Raw genomic sequence first — 16,257 nt, 5'->3', positions numbered from 1 at the left:
TTTCCTGGCTATTTGTACTGTGATTGTGTAGGTGGGGAATATTGCAGTATCTGAACCCTGATAGTGCAGTGGACCATGTTCTCTAGGAAAGCTCAATATTGTGCCTCTGTCGCGGGGACAGAGATTGATGGACGCGCTCAACAATAAACATACCAGAGAAATTATCTCGGCCAAATACATCCAACAACATTGTTTCACAAAGAGCTTTGCGAGTGTAGCAATAGGCAAACATGTCCCTATGTTTCCGAGCACTGCTGTCAGCAACGCATGCATTAGTTTGCAGATATTTTGAATTAAGGTCTGAGCAGAAGAACCCAAAAAGCAGCACCGTCTTTGCTGGTGCTACCAAGAAAACACCTTTTTGATACAGCGTCTTACTCCCTCCTCTGAAGTTATGTTATGTTAATATTATGTTAAGTTAATTTCATTTAAAATGCACATGAATCACCCCAGAAGGGATATATCCATGTCGCAGCGAACCATAGGAAAGCTGCACTAATATCAGAATAACTCAGTTTTGAGAAGCTTCCTGGAATGTAGGAGGTCAATGCACTTTCGTAGGTGGGAGGGTAGTTGATTCTAGTAGAAGCCGGCTAGGCAAGAGAAAGCTCTACCCCCGGAGCGTGTTTTCCTAATTGGGCATATTGAGAAGTGACCGCAAAGGTCTGCTTGCCTGGTATGGTATACGTTTCTGTGCTAGGTATCTCGGTCCTCTGCCATTCAGTGATGTTTGCACTGTGCAACAGATCTTGAATATAATGCTCTTACGTATGGGAAGCCAGTGGAGTTAACAGAAGAGGAGGAGTGATGCTGTTCTGGTTGGCATCCTATGAATGAAGTGGCCCGCTGTGTTTTGGATCACTTGGAGTTTGTTAAGGAAAGGCTCATTAGTAGCGGCTAAATGAGCATTGCAATAGTCCAGACGGCTGATCACTAGTGGCTGTACTAGGGTTTTCCGCACCGAAAGTGGGAGTAATGGATAGACTCTGTGCAGCACACTCATCATATATAACCAGAAGTCTATCTAGTTAGGGGAGGAAGTTCAGTACTCTTCTCCCAGGCATCCAGGCTTTAGAACAGCATGCCTTATCAGCCCTGACTCATGGATAAGCAAGCATCTTGCTCTTCTAATGAGTGTGAAGGACAAGTATATTCTGCAGAAAGTATTTCAATGCCCAAGATCTGGCGCGCCACATAAACATACTTCATGATGCACTAAAGTTTGTTCTATGGGCAGAGTTGGTAGCCTACTATAAAAATTACTTTGTGTGAGAGAACCTTCAGACCTACCTCTTCTAATGACTTGGATGGGGCAGTTGAAGAGCTTAGATGATCAAGAGAAAATCCCAAATTAGATCAGGAGAGCAAACTGAGGGAAAGCTTATTTAGCTCATACCTTATAAGTAAATCAGAAATCAAATTATTCAACTGAGTTGGATATTCCTCTCGAGATCAGAAAGCACTGAAGGCTGCTACATGACAACCTAAGGAGGAAACCAAACACCTTACTAGATTCAAGGAGAAATGACCCAAACTCTTGAAGCAACACAGGGAATAGAAACCCCAATAATGGTAACATGAGTGGGTAGCCTATGAGACTATTTGATGTAGATAGACATACCTGGGGATGCCCCTAAACCACACAGACTCCTGGTTTCACTCGCCATACCATCAGGTGTAATAGTTAGTAGGAGGGTTGAAGCAGAACTGGACATCTGAGGTAAGGATTAGATGATGAATCCATGTTTTCTGCGTGGTCACCATGTATTCTTCACCTTTTTATGGACCTTATTTAGCTACCGGTTTTAGAGCTCTGTGAACTTTACCCTTGATAATTAGTAGTAAAGTGCCTATGCTCCCCTTCAAACATGATAACATTTTCATATTCCTAATTGGTACATTTAACATGCCTATTCACCCCTAGAATATGGTACTGTGCGTATCCAGGGCTTGGAAGTTAAGTGCCATCGGAGGACTGCAGCACCTATTGAGCCATCCCCTACAGTGAAAGTTCAAATATTGCTTTAGGCCTACCAGTTTATCCTGGCTGTAGCAGTGTACAAACTACAATTGGACCTGTCAAAACATCCCTTTTCAATATTAATATGTCACCCCTAAGTAGACCTTGTAGTCCACAAGGCAGGTTGCATGGTGTTTACAAGTAGGCCATGTAGAAATGAAGGTTCGGATATGATCTCCTTTCTGAAGATTCACATCCCCCAGATAGTTGGTTTGCCGAAATCTACTGATCTCAATTTTTAAAGGGCTCACAGGATAGGCCCTCAGAATGCATCATCCTCAAACAAACCGCAGGGAATCATCACATATTTCCTATTATACTCTTATCTCATGGTGACTCTCAACGCAGTCAAGCAATACAAACAGATGCTATGGTCTGGCCCAAAAATATTCTTCTCAAGATGTCTCTAAACCTACTGCTACTCGCTTGAAAGAGTTTCTAGACCTTAGACTGATGCTGCAATCTATGAATGCCCGCTATGGCCTCATTCATCCATGTTTCTTCAAAGTAACCTGCAAGGACAGAACTTTTACTTTCGAGGATCCTGCTGAGCTTCGGAAATGTATTCACATGCATTAAGGAGAAGCTATGGAACTGAGCTAAACTTGAATGTTTTCTTACATGTCCTCTATTTTATTCCACAGGTTTCCCCTCCGTACCTCGTTTGACGCGGATGTTCTGATTCTCGTTATCCATCAGTTTTGTGGTGTGTGCTTCATCCATTGTGTTGATTCTGTATATGTTTCATGATGACAGCGTTTCGAATTTTTGTTGTCACTAATTCTGTTCTTTCCTGGTGTCCAGCTTTGGTGCGGTCTTTCTCCTCCTCGCCCTCCCCCCTCCCCGCCTACATCAATGTTCTTGTTTTGGGATATTATGACTAAAGTCTTTTGGCTTTTTGTCATCTTCTCTTTGCCTATATTTCAAAGGAGATTGTGTTCTCCTTTTGCTTCTCCTGCCTATCCATTTCATCCCTTCCTCTCTCCCTTCTTTTATCCTTTTTTGTATGTCCTTTATTTTACTGCCGCTTTTCCTTATCTCTATGTTTTTGTTTTAGTAATTTTGTTTTACTATTCTATACCTGGTATATATGATTGGGCACACCAAGCCTCTTGCTTTACCCTCTTTCCTTTTTCTCAACTCGTATTTCCCCTTATTTTCTGCTCTTTATCTGCTTTTCTCTTTCTGGGATTGTTTTCATTTTAGGACTTGTACCATTTAATGTCACTCTGGATTTTGCAACTCATCTATACTCCTTTTTTAAGTTTCTTCTTTTTTTGTGCTTAATTTTGGATACGTTTTTTTGATGAGTGGATTACGTATTATCTCATGGAATGTTAAGGGTATCTGTAATCCAGTTAAATAACAATGTATATTATCCCATCTTGCTAAATTGAAATGTCATGTAGCATTATTGCAAGAAATACATCTTTAAGAGCAAGATTTGTTCTAGTTGCGTAAATTATGGGTTTGAGAAGATTTTTCTTCCCCAGCAGTTAATGAGTTAATAAGAAGAATGGTGTAGTTATCTTGTTTCACAAGTCACTGAATGTTATTTTACAGAAGCAGACCAGGGACAATAATGGTAGATGGTTTTCCTTAAATGTTAAAGTTAACAATATTCAATTCTCAATTTGCAATGTTTATGGCCCCAATAGTAATGATTTAGCTTTTTGGAATGATGTCTCTACTCTTCTTTCTTCTCACGTCTCTGAAAACTTGATTCTGGGAGATGATTGCGATCAACTTATGGATCTTTTTTGGATCGGAAATCCCAAACTAAATTCATTCTCATTACAATGCAAAAGACTTTCTACAAGGCTATTACATCTAGAGGGTTGTTGGATGCATGACGAATTTCTCACCCTTATGTTTTAGAATTCTCCTTCTTCTCCCCTGCGCACAGGTCTCATTCCCGAATAGATTACATATTTCTCACCTAATCATCCCTTCAACTCATGACAAATGTGGAGATTGGCTATATTCTCAATTCTGATCAAGCCTGTCATATTAGACATGCATTACCGTACCTCTACACCATTGCAAGACGATGGCACTTTTAAAATGTCCTTCTTTTAGATGCCCAATTTGTTGAACAATTTACACAGTTTATGCAGAAATTTTTTAATAATCATGTTTCCTCCCTTTCCCAATTTTGTTTCATTTGGGATGCCTGCAAAGCTACCGCCAGAGGAATTATATTCAATTTTGTTTCCCGGATAAAAAAGTAGTCATTCAGTGATGCAACATTAATTTTAAAACAAATCAAGGCTATAGAGCATAAATATTTAGCTTCAAGCTGTTCTGACACTCTGTCCAATCTCATAAAGACCAAAATGCAATGCAACAACCAAACCTGGGATAATGCTTGTAACAATCTCCTTAAATTTAATGCTAAAATGTACAGTGGCCGGAACATAGCTGGTAAATCCCTCGCCAACTATCTTAAAGTTAAAAAACAAAAATCAAAGATTGTTGTCATCACTGATAGCGCAGGAATCAGACGCAGCACAGATGCTAGGATATTTTAGTGTTTTACTGAATATTTGAGCTCTCTCTATACTTCTGAGTCGACCCCTCCCGCTGGTCAAATTGATTCTTTCTTTCACACCATCCCCAAATCCTCTGGTAACCACGCTGATCTCACAGCCCTCAATAGTCCAATATTAGAACAAGAAATTACAAATGCTATTAATCAACTTCCCAAAGATAAACCACTTGGTCCAGATGGTTTTACTGTAGTTTCTTCCTTCACTTCAGGCAAATTTTGGTCCCTCAGATGTTAGTCCTCATAAATTATTTCCTTGCCACTCGTAAAACATTGTCTTCTTTTACTTAAGCGATGCTTTGTCGGATCTCTAAAAAAGACAAATACCCCTCTTATTGTAAAAACTAAAGCCCCATTTCCCTAATCAATACAGATTGTAAGATCTTGCCAAGTTTTTAGCCCTTCACGTCAATAAGGTAATCCCGGAACTGATTAATATATATCAATCACGATTCATAAAGGGGCATTCCATCACAGATAATTCCAGGACTTTCCTAAATATTATTCATTTAGCCTTCAAGGCGAATTCACCAAGCCATTGATAGAGTAAATTGGGAATTCATTTTTGAAGCTCTAAAATGGCACATCTTCCCCCCACCCCCTATTCTTAGATACATCCAACTGTTATAATCAGCTCCCTCTACCTCTATTTGGGTGAATGGATGTCAATCCAAATACTTTTCAAAGAGGAACTAGACAAGGATGTCCCTTATCCCCTCTTTTATTTTGTATTGCCCTTGAACCCTTTTTAGAAAAACTTCACTGTTCTCCACAGTATAGGGGATTCCAATTCAAACATACAGACTTTAAGTTTACTGCATACGCTGACAATATTTTACTTTACCTCTCCAACCCCACTTGCCGGCGTTTTTCTCTTTAGTAAAAGAATATTCTCTAGCCTCTGGTTATAAACTTAATATGGACAAATCCGAGGTCATGCCATTAAATAAACATTGCTTTTCTTACATGTTTCATGGTACGGGGTTCAAATGGAATTCAAAAGTTTTAAATGCTTAGGCATCCTCTACACCAATAGTATCAAAGAAACCGTTAAAATCAACCATTCAGATATACTTAAAAAACATTCAGGACTCATTGACAGTTGGTCCCCACTTTTTTTGTCTTGGTGGGGCAGACTAGTTACAATTAAAATGATGTTGCTTCCAATCATCAATTTTTATCTCTCCATGCTCCCGATCACTCTCCCACTTTCTTTCTTTAAAATCATTAACCACTCCTTGATTAAATTCCTATGGAATAACCGCAGGGCTAGGATTTTGCTTATCCGACTTCAACAGTCCAAAGAACTAGGATGAGTAAATGTTCCTAACCTTAGATGTTATCACTCTGCATTTACCCTTAAATAAGTTTGGACCTTTCCACCAGGCTCCCCACATATACCATCAACGGCCTGGAGCTCACTAGAACAATTGAATATGCACCCCTAGATGCTTTTTATCTCCTACTTTCACGCACTCCACTGCAGTTGCTACTTCCTTGTTTAAAGTTCATTTCTCTCACTCGGATAACTTTGCACACACTACTGTTTGGTATAAAAACACAAAGATTTTGGAAAGAATGGATTGATAAAGGCATGATTACATTTGAGTACTTGATGACTGCTTAACCTCCTATGTACTTCACTGAGATTCAAAAGAAGTATGACATAGCACTTTTACATGCTCCCCATTATCATCACCTTAGACCATCTATAGTTGAACCCCTGGCCCAGAATTCTTCCTAAGACTCTCATACTCAGACACACACTTCTTCACTAGACTGCTCTACTCAGCTTAAGGCACCCACTATTTATAAGATATTGTCTCATCCTATTGACCCCAGAATCAAATCCAGTATAGAACTTAGTACAAGAACAGTATAGACGGGGGGCGTGGCTAGCAGCCGACGATGGCGGCCGCAGCGTAGAGAGGCTCCCGAGTAACGGCGGCTTCCCACGACAATCCGTCACATCAATCCTGAATTTTTAAGTGCTGGTGGGAGAGGATCGGACCCGGAGTCCGTGCGGCACCCAACGCTGCGGAATTGAGAACGGTGGCAGCACAGACGAGCTCCGGTAAGCAGAGCGGACACCGAAGGTGCGGAGGGCCTACTGCCAGCCTGGAAGCAGCGGGGTCGCGGAGAGAGAGTGACCGGCCCGAAATTGCCTTGGAGCGGCAGGGGTGCGGCTGGAAGTGTCGGTCGCCGGACGCGCGGTCCGGAGAGCCCGCAATCGTGCCCCCGGGGGCCCCGAGGTGAGCGCTGACCCCCGCGACGCCTGGAACAGCCGTACACCGCCAGTTGCTCTGGTCGTGGGCGCATTCTGGACCGTTGGCAGCGGCGGTGCAGCCGCCATTTCTCCGCGCCTTGAGCGAGCGGCGCCCCGGCACCTGACGGAGACTCCCCTATCGGGACTGTGCTGGCTCCAGTTCCCAAGAATATCAAGTGGGGGCGGCGGGTCCCTGCGGGGCCCCTTCGTTACTGTGCTCGACCCCCCGCACGAGATCCGCGGGAGTGCCACCGGAGGGGAGAGGAGGACCTCCAGCACACCACCACGCAGTCTTCATAAGGATTGGGGGATCGAGCGACCACCTTGCTCCTGGGACCTCGGGCGGTGCCCCTGCGCGGATTGGCGCACCCCTTTGCCAGTACTCCGAGTTGCATACCCTGGGGGCCCCCTAACGGCTGTAAGTCTGAGGGGAGGACTCTTCGCCCCCTCGCTGTGGACTGCGGGCTGCGTCTGCGGCGGGAGTGCTTTGCTGGTGCGGCCGCGGTCGGCACGAACGCTGGTGAGCTGTGAGTCTGGGCGCTGCTGACATCGTGCATTACCATGTCGAACAGGGGCCCCAAAAACACCTCCACCCAAGCGAAGCTGGATAAATTCGCGTATGAGAAGCAATCACCGCCCCAGGAACAACGCAAGAACACCGGGAAAGCGGCGGACGCGGATGGGGCTAAGAAGGCCACGCTTGAGGATGTCCTGGCGGCGTTGGCCCAGGTGCAGGTGACAGTCGGGGCGACCGCCACTGAAGTCACCCTGATCCGGGCGGACCTCCAAAAAATGAACGAGAGGGTCAAGCAAGTAGAGGTCGTCACCAAATCATTGGTGGAGGACGTGTCTGAACTGCAAACATCAATGGAGCGCCTTCAAGCTGACAACAAAATACTGAGGGACAAACTGGATGACCAGGAAGGTCGCTCCAGACGCAACAACGTCCGAATCCTAGGCGTGCCGGAATCCGAGGACACAGGGGCGATGGACCTCTATGTGGAGGACTTGATAAAAACCCGACTTCAGCCAAAGGGACTCTCAAACTTCTTTTCGGTAGAAAGGGCCCACCGCGTTCCGGGGGGAAAACCGAAGACAGGGGGCCCTCCACGGCCTATACTAGCACGACTATTTAACTTCAGGGACCGTGATGCCATTCTGCAGGCCGCCAGGGTGGCGCCCGCCATTCAGATTCAAAACTCAAGACTTGCGTTTTTCCCTGACTACACGGCTGAGGTGGCTAGGAAAAGGTAAACGTTCCTGGAAGTTAAGAGAACGTTGAGGGAGAAGGACTTACCGTACTCGATGATCTTCCCAGCACGATTGAGAGTTGTTGCGGACAAAAAAGTGTGGTTTTTTGACTCCCCCGAGGCTGCCCGGGATTGGCTGGAAGGTTGGCACACGGTGGGCCGGCACCGCAGGAACCGCGGACCAGATCACAACCGCAGAGACGACAGCAGACATGGTTCGCAAGCATCTGGTCGAGATGGGGGGGCAGAGGACTCTCCCTCCCGTGGAACAGGAGGGGCGGATGGAGAGGGATGACCCTCCCCCCCAGGATCTACGCTGACCACAACTGCTGACCACCACCTTCGTGTTTCAGTTGCTGCACGTGGACACTGGCATGACCTCACCTGAGGCACGCAGGGATGCCGCCTGCTCGGGGAGACACTCTCCCCCCTACACGCAAGTACTCTGGTTATGGGTTGGGTTAAGCACTCTGCTCAGTTGGGGAGGCGGGCAGTTGAAAGTCCGTTAGGCAGGGAAGCAGGGAGGGGGGAAAGGGGGACGGGTTGTTCTTTTACAGTTACGAATTTGTTTGTTGGGAACACATATGTACGGCCAAGTAATACACCATACCACTCGGGGGACGTATCGAACCACCTGACCCAGTTAAGCACGGAAACAGAGAATAGGAATTGCTTTGTAATATTTATGCTAAGATTGTACCCGTATAGGCATGAAAGTTGTTCCCACTGTTACGGGATGCTCCACTTCATACCCCTTGATTCCCAATGGCTAACGACGTACCACCATTAGAGGGACTGGACTCCACCGATACACAAAGCCCAACTCTGTCCTTACTGTCCTGGAATGTTCGAGGTTTGGGAGACAAGGTTAAACGGGGGTTGGTATTGACTGCTATTAAGCGACTGCGACCTACCGTGGCCTTGCTGCAGGAGACTCACCTAATGGGGGGGGCTAGAAAAGCTCTGGATAGACGGGGTTACAAAATGTGGGCTCATTCAGACTTCACATCTGGTTCTAGAGGGTCCGGTGTTTTAATAAAAAAGAATTCACGATTCCTGCCTCTATCGTCTCACACGGATGATCAAGGCTGCTTCGCGGCTGTGCATGGGCAATGGGAGGGGTCACTTTTCAACCTTATATCAGTATACATTCCGCCGGCACTGCATTCAGTACACCTCCCTAGATTAGGAGACTTCCTGCTGACTCTACCGGAGGGGGAGAATATCTTAGGGGGAGACTTCAACGCGGTCATGGACACACGGCTAGATAGACGTCCCACACCGGCCCTGGCGGGGGGGGATACGTACCTGCGGCGGTTTGCAATGGCCATGGGAATGACTGACATCTGGAGACACTTACACCCGGGCGCACAACAATACACCTTTCTCTCCGCAGTACATGGTAGCCTATCCCGTATCGACTACTTTTTGTCAATGGGCGATGGCCTTCGTCACGTTGACAACCTAGTGATACACCCTCGGGGGGTTTCAGACCATTCACCCCTCACACTGACTCTCACCATGCGAGCGAGAACACGTAAGCGCATCTACCCCATCCATGCATCCTACTTTAAAATTCCACAGGTCCGTAAGGCCCTTACACGTGCCACGGAACAATACTTTCTGGAAAATGTACACTCAGTACGCTCCTCAGCGACACTCTGGGAAGCCTATAAGGCGGTCCTGAGAGGGCAAGCAATTAACACTATAACTGGGTATAGGAGGCAGCAATCCCAGGCACTGGCCGCTTTAGAGGTGGCACTGAAGGATCGGACCACGGCCCATGAGCTACACCCCTCTCCCTCCACCCTACACGCACTCACTCTCCAACAGCAGTTGTACAACGATCACCTCCGCGTGGTTGTTAAAGGCTACATAACAGATACTCAGAATAGAATTTATGAGGTGGGGGACAAAGCAGGGAAAATGCTGGCGTGGCTGGATAAACGTGAGACCAATTCCAGGGGGATACAGCGGCTCAAGGACATGCATGGAGTGCCACATTCAGACCCTAGGCGCATCACAGAGATACTGGCGGCCTATTTCCAACAAGTATACACCCCGGAACGGATAGTCACATCCGAAACCGCGAGAGCTCTCTTGGCTCCGATTGAGGTACAATCACTGTCACCAGAGGCGTCAAACGACTTAGAGGCAGATATTACTGTGGAGGAAATCCAACTGGCCATTCATGCACTTAACCCAGGTAAGGCGATGGGACCGAATGGTATACCCATAGAATGGTACCAGGCGATGCCGGAGACCCTCAGTATACATCTGTTGGGGATGTTCAGGGATAGTCTCGAGAAGGGCTCACTTCCGCTTGACCAACGAGTGGCGACTATCGTAACAATCCCCAAGCCGGGGAAACCGCCGGAGGATTGTTCCTCCTATCGGCCCATTTCCCTATTAAACGCGGAAGTGAAAATCCTGGCTAAACTCCTGGCACTTAGGATTCTGCCACATTTGCCTTCGATCATACATCCGGATCAGTCCGGATTTATGCCACACAGGAACACGGCGTTGAACCTGCGGCGACTGCACGGGGTGCTGGCTAGATCTGACGCCATTAAATCACCAGCAGTGATTCTAGCGCTTGACGCCAAGATGGCATTTGATCTGGTGGAGTGGGAATACTTGTTCGAGACACTGACGCGTATGGGCTTTGGCCCTCGCTTTCTGGCATGGGTCAAGCTGCTCTACACGGACCCACTGGCGCACGTGGTAGCTAATGGTCATATTTCGCATGCATTCCCCTTGGGAAGAGGCACGCGGCAGGGGTGCCCTCTGTCGCCCTTGCTGTTTGCTATCTCGCTTGAACCCCTCGCAACCCTCATACGAGCTTCACCCCTCATTAAAGGCATAACGTGGCCTGGGGGTTGGGAAGACCGGCTTTCCTTGTACGCCGATGATATGTTAGTATATCTAACCGACCCCGATGAAGGCATACCAGCGTTACTGCGCATCTGCGACACCCACGGCAGTGTCTCAGGCTATACGCTAAACTGGGCCAAGTCTGAAGTTTACATTCTGCAAGGTCCAGCCCTGACTCTCGACAGTGCGTGCCCGCTGAAGCTGGCGGGGACGTCCTTTAAATACCTGGGAATACATGTCACTAGGGAACCAGCAGAATTCATGGATAAGAATCTGACTCCGCACCTGGTCCGGCTTAAACGAGATGTAGAATTCTGGTCGAGCCTGCCGTTAACACTCTTGGGCAGGGCGGCACTTTACAAGATGATGGCATTACCGCGGTTTTTGTATGTCCTTGAAAACTCACCATATCCTGTGCCACCTAAGTTCTTCCAGAAAGCGGCGGCTCTGGTCTCCAACCTTCTGTGGGGTAACCTCCCAGCACGAGTGGCGCAGTCCAAGCTACACAGAGACTGGTACAGCGGAGGTATCGCGTTGCCGAATCTAAAATTGTATTACTGGGCTGCACACCTCAAGCCGATTAATCAGTGGATCCACGCGCCACATACTGACCCGGCATTTCATTCAGACAGGACTCAACTGGGTGTCAATAGCTTGTTAGGGCCTTTGTACGATCGCCGCAAGATGCGGGCACTACTGGGCCCCACGAAACTTACAGTTCAAATATGGCACGCAGCGACGGAGGCCCTGGGTTGGAAGGGGAGGATAACCGAAATGACTCCACTGTGGGACTCCCGAGCGTTGGGCAATCTCAGAAACACCAAGGGGTTCGCTCAATGGGACACGATTGGCATCTCCACAGTAGGGGACTTGTGGGAGAGGGAGGAAGTAATTCCCTTTACCCGGCTGAAAGAGCTGTACGATTTTGGTGACAGGGAACTTTACAGGTACGTTCAAATTCGCCATGCACTGCTCGCAGTCCTACCACCCGGCACACCACTGCCGGAGTCTTCTCCCTTGGAAGACCGCCTCCTCACAGATTACATGTTGGAGAAAGCGACGTCCCTCACCTATCGTAAACTGCTTAATAATTCCCCTGATCCGACGCTCCTCCTGAAGGAGAAATGGGAGGGAGACGTTCAGGATATGGACGAACATGAGTGGAATGCGGCGCTGGGTTCACCTAGGGAGGTGGGCATCTCGGCACGCATGAGACTAGTTCAATTTAAGATCCTCCACAGGGTTTATTACACGAGGACAGTATTGCACCGCATACAGCGCGCGCCCCATCCTTATTGTTTGCGCGGCTGCGGAGAGGAAGGCACTTTCTTTCACACCATATGGGACTGTCCCAAAATCCAGGAGTACTGGAAACAAATACACCGCACTCTCTCACAAACACTAGAACACTCCCTACTGCCTGACCCGAGGAGGTGTTTACTGAATATATGGGAACCTACTGACCTGTCCAGGTATGAACAACTCTGGGTCACAGCGGGGGTCATGGTGGCGAAACGCGACATAGCACAACGATGGGGGGCGGCAGACCTGCCGACTAGGTCCCAGTGGTGCCAGACCATGGACAGAGTAATGCTGACCGAGAGAGCAATATATTCCAGCCGTGCCTGCCCGGGGAAATGGAACAAGATCTGGTTGAAATGGAATGTATTCAGGGGGGATATTTGTGAGCCCTTGCTCGAGGATGACCAGATAGATTCCGATGACGAAAGTGAAGGGGGTTGAACATGGGAGGGGTGGTGGGCTTGGGGCAAGTGAGGGTTTCGGGTGGGGGGTGACATGAGGGGCCGGGCATTGAGGGAGAATGTATTGAATGATGAACAACTTTGGGCACTAAGAATTGTGATTCGACTTCTGGTCCTCCAATACGACACTTAGAGCTTGATCTGTACTGTGTTATAGCAGACCGTACTGTCGTTCCTAACGGGTTAATGTTTCTAGTTTGTTGTTTTACAGAAGAAAACGTGAAAATGGTCGTCAAAACCGCATCTTCCGAATGTTTTATTTGCTAATACTGCACATTTTGTTTTCTTTGCACAGCAGATTTCGGGGAACACTATTCTGATTTTTGTTTACATGCTCCTTCTGCTTCTCTTTGCTGTGAGTGACGATTATATGATGGCGGCCGGCCCGCAGGGTTGTAGGCATTCCACTGTGTAATATGCAAATGTGCAATAAAGGTTTTGGAACAAAAAAAAAAAAAAAAAAAAAGAACAGTATAGACTTAGCACAAGAACTCTTGTTTCAGACTTGGAGCTCCATCTGGGCAAAAATCCATACCTCCTCACGACCAGCAAGTACAACGCAGACTCTATATTATTTTTACAATGGGCTTTGTCTTACCCCTTTGGATCTCCATAAGTTCAAGTTATTGGAGGTTGTGAAATGCAGGTCCTACCCTCATGAGAAGAGTGATTTACGTCACATGTTCTTTCAGTGCCCTCTGGTTAAGAGCTTCTGGTTACTCATTTGGGAGAAATTAAATGAAATGTTATCTACCAATGTTCCTTTTGATATTGACCACGTCTTTCTGGGTGGCTCTTTTCCTATATGGAGTACCCAGGGAGGTGTGGGTAAATTTGTTGACTTATTTATAGGTATTCCCTTTCAGATTATTACTACCAATTGGAAAGATACTGCTAAAATCTTGTTTCAAGCTTGGTGGAACCTGTTATGTCATCATCACAGACCAGACCGCGCATATGGCACCTCTATACCCCTATTGATTAAAAAGGATTTACTTTGGATACCATTCACAACAATCCTTTCCAGTTTGACTTTTTGATCCACTTTGTATGTACATTGGCATACTCCTTCTTAATGATATGTTAAGTTACCTCCTATGGTTATCTTTGCATTAATTGTTTAGCTGTTTCCTATTTTTCCCCCCTTTCCCTCCCTTCCCCCCCTAATGTTCATCTTTATTTAAAAACATTAAATTGCGTTTGCCTATGTACAGTTTTATACCATTCAGATTGGTTTTGTTCAGTTACTCCTCCATTTTGCTTATATGCAGCTGTGGTTCAATTTATTTCTTCCTTTTATATTCTATATTTCAATTTGGGTGATGGAACTGTTTTGAACTCTGTTTGTAAAAAAGTATACTGATGTTTTACTTTATATACTATCTCGATACAGCATTATAATCTAAAAAAAGAAAGTACTTACAGTGGGCAGAGCTTGCATGTACATGATTGATGCTCCTGTATTTTGGCTTGCATCTGGTATAAATGTACATCCATCTTTATAAAGACCACTGGAAGTGTCATACGTGCATGCTTTGGATGAGCAGGAGTCGCCATGACATTCAAAAACACCTCGAAAATCACTTGAACACCTAAATAAGAAGCACAGCATCAGGTAAAATGCATTTATAGTTTGATACCACTATGTTTATCTTAGCGGGCACAACAAAAAAATCTGCAACTGGGTTGCAAAATGTATCTAAATTGTCCAACAGAAACCATAACGAGCATTGTCATAGCTGAAATGCATGGCCTTAGCAAGCTGGCATGATGGATATTCTTTATTATTGCAAGCATATGCAATAAACATAAAAAAGGGAAACAGGAAATTGAAAATGTTGCTGCATTAATATGGCAACCATACGCTTACGATAAAAAGTAAATTTAAAAAAAACTAACCATCACATATAATGCTAATAGAACAATATTGATGTACACTAGCAAGCTGTTGCACTAGGAGGAGATTAAAAAAAAGCCTTTTAAGTGTTAATGCACATCACTGTAATAGATGATTTTCATTGACATAAAGAAAAGGTACAAGTGACTTGGAACTGCTGTTGACTGTTTAAGCACACAATGTGGGATGACCCACCCCCCCATGCATTGTGCCATTTTGAACGAAAGCAAAATGTGAATGACAGATGAACCAACCACTGTGTAAGATGGCTGACCTAAAACCCCTCGTTGTATGCATATATGTATGCAGTTTTATTTATTTACTTTTAGGGTGGGCGTAATTTGCAAAGTCGCATTATGCAAAGCTCCGCGAAATGGTAAAAGTCTCCGCGAGCACACAAAAGTTCCACGAACACATGGAATTGCTTCTTCCGCCCGTTCGTGATGCTTTTTTACTGTTCCCAAACGCTGTTTCCTTGCTTGGGGAGAAATATCTCATGAACACGCATTTTGAAAGCGTGAACAAGCGAAAAATTCCGCAGAGCTGCGGATCGCAGAATTTTTGACAATTTCGCGTTCTCTGCAGAATGCAAAATTACCCAAATTCTGCAAGGGGAACGGAATTTACTGCCCAGCCCTCATTTTTTTATTGCATGATATGTTTAAAACAGCTCAACCTGTCTCTAGGCAAGGCCTAGAAGGGCAACTCTGATAAGGTTTCAAATATAATGCTTCCCTCACTCGTCCCTACATTTCTGACTAATGCATTTCAAATTCTCCACCCACACGGCCAGCCTATTAAACTGTTATTGGAAATAGTGATTGGAGGAAAACAGTACCAAAATGAATTAACTCAAGGGGCAGATTTGAAACTGGTGTTCATCATACGTCTTTATTTCAGAATATTTCATCTGAAAAAGACAGTCATAAAATGCTTTACATTAAGCAAAATACAGTACATTTCCATATTAAAACTGTCAAGCATTACAATAAAAGAACATTATTTTTACACCCGGAGATTTAATCCTAGACACTATACATCACAAAATCGATCTACTAAAAGTGTCATACAAAACGGGTAATATAACATAGATAAAACAAGATTAAATCAGAAGACGTATTAAGAGATGTATACACAATTATAAAACGATTAAAACAATTGATCAATATCTGTTAGGTGCTTAGCTCTAATAATCCATGACCACCCCAGAAACTTAAGTCAGCAATGGCCACTGGATCTGTGGTATTTGTCCTAAGTAGGCATAGAGCCTCCAGCCCAACCCGTGTTCTCATGTTAATACAAATTGGTTTTAACCATTTTGTCCGGGGGCTAGATATGCGGGGCAGACAAAGAAAACATGGCCTATTGACTCTTTTTGGTCCCTGATTATAAAAAAGAAGGGAGGTCTCCTCACGTTTCTGTTTAGGGACAAGGAGTAAAAAGTGAAAAAAATGGGACCCTACTATTACCACACAATGGTTTGTTGTATATGTACCACCATATCTCAAGAGAACCTTACAGTTATAAACCACATTTAATGTTACATATGATTAAACAAACAGAAAAACTTTTTATGCATTGTTATCATTTATTTCATATTACATAGATATATACTAAACAATTACAGTGCCTAACACAA

At 45.3% G+C, this 16,257-nt stretch overlaps 1 protein-coding gene across 1 annotated transcript in view; it reads right to left on the bottom strand.

Annotated features, from left to right (window-relative positions):
* Nucleotides 1-16,257, bottom strand: part of LOC144756240 (calcium-activated chloride channel regulator 1-like) — a 705,782-nt gene that overhangs the window by 321,094 nt on the left and 368,431 nt on the right. Inside the window, exon 5 of the mRNA XM_078645871.1 lies at nt 14,145-14,313. Coding sequence (XP_078501997.1) covers nt 14,145-14,313 — 169 coding nt within the window. The remainder of the gene's footprint in view (nt 1-14,144; nt 14,314-16,257) is intronic.

Source organism: Lissotriton helveticus, chromosome 1_1, assembly GCF_964261635.1.
Source record: "Lissotriton helveticus chromosome 1_1, aLisHel1.1, whole genome shotgun sequence".
Lineage (NCBI taxonomy): Eukaryota > Metazoa > Chordata > Amphibia > Caudata > Salamandridae > Lissotriton > Lissotriton helveticus.
Note: the sequence above shows the minus strand (reverse complement) of the source record. Positions and strands in the feature narration are given on the sequence as shown.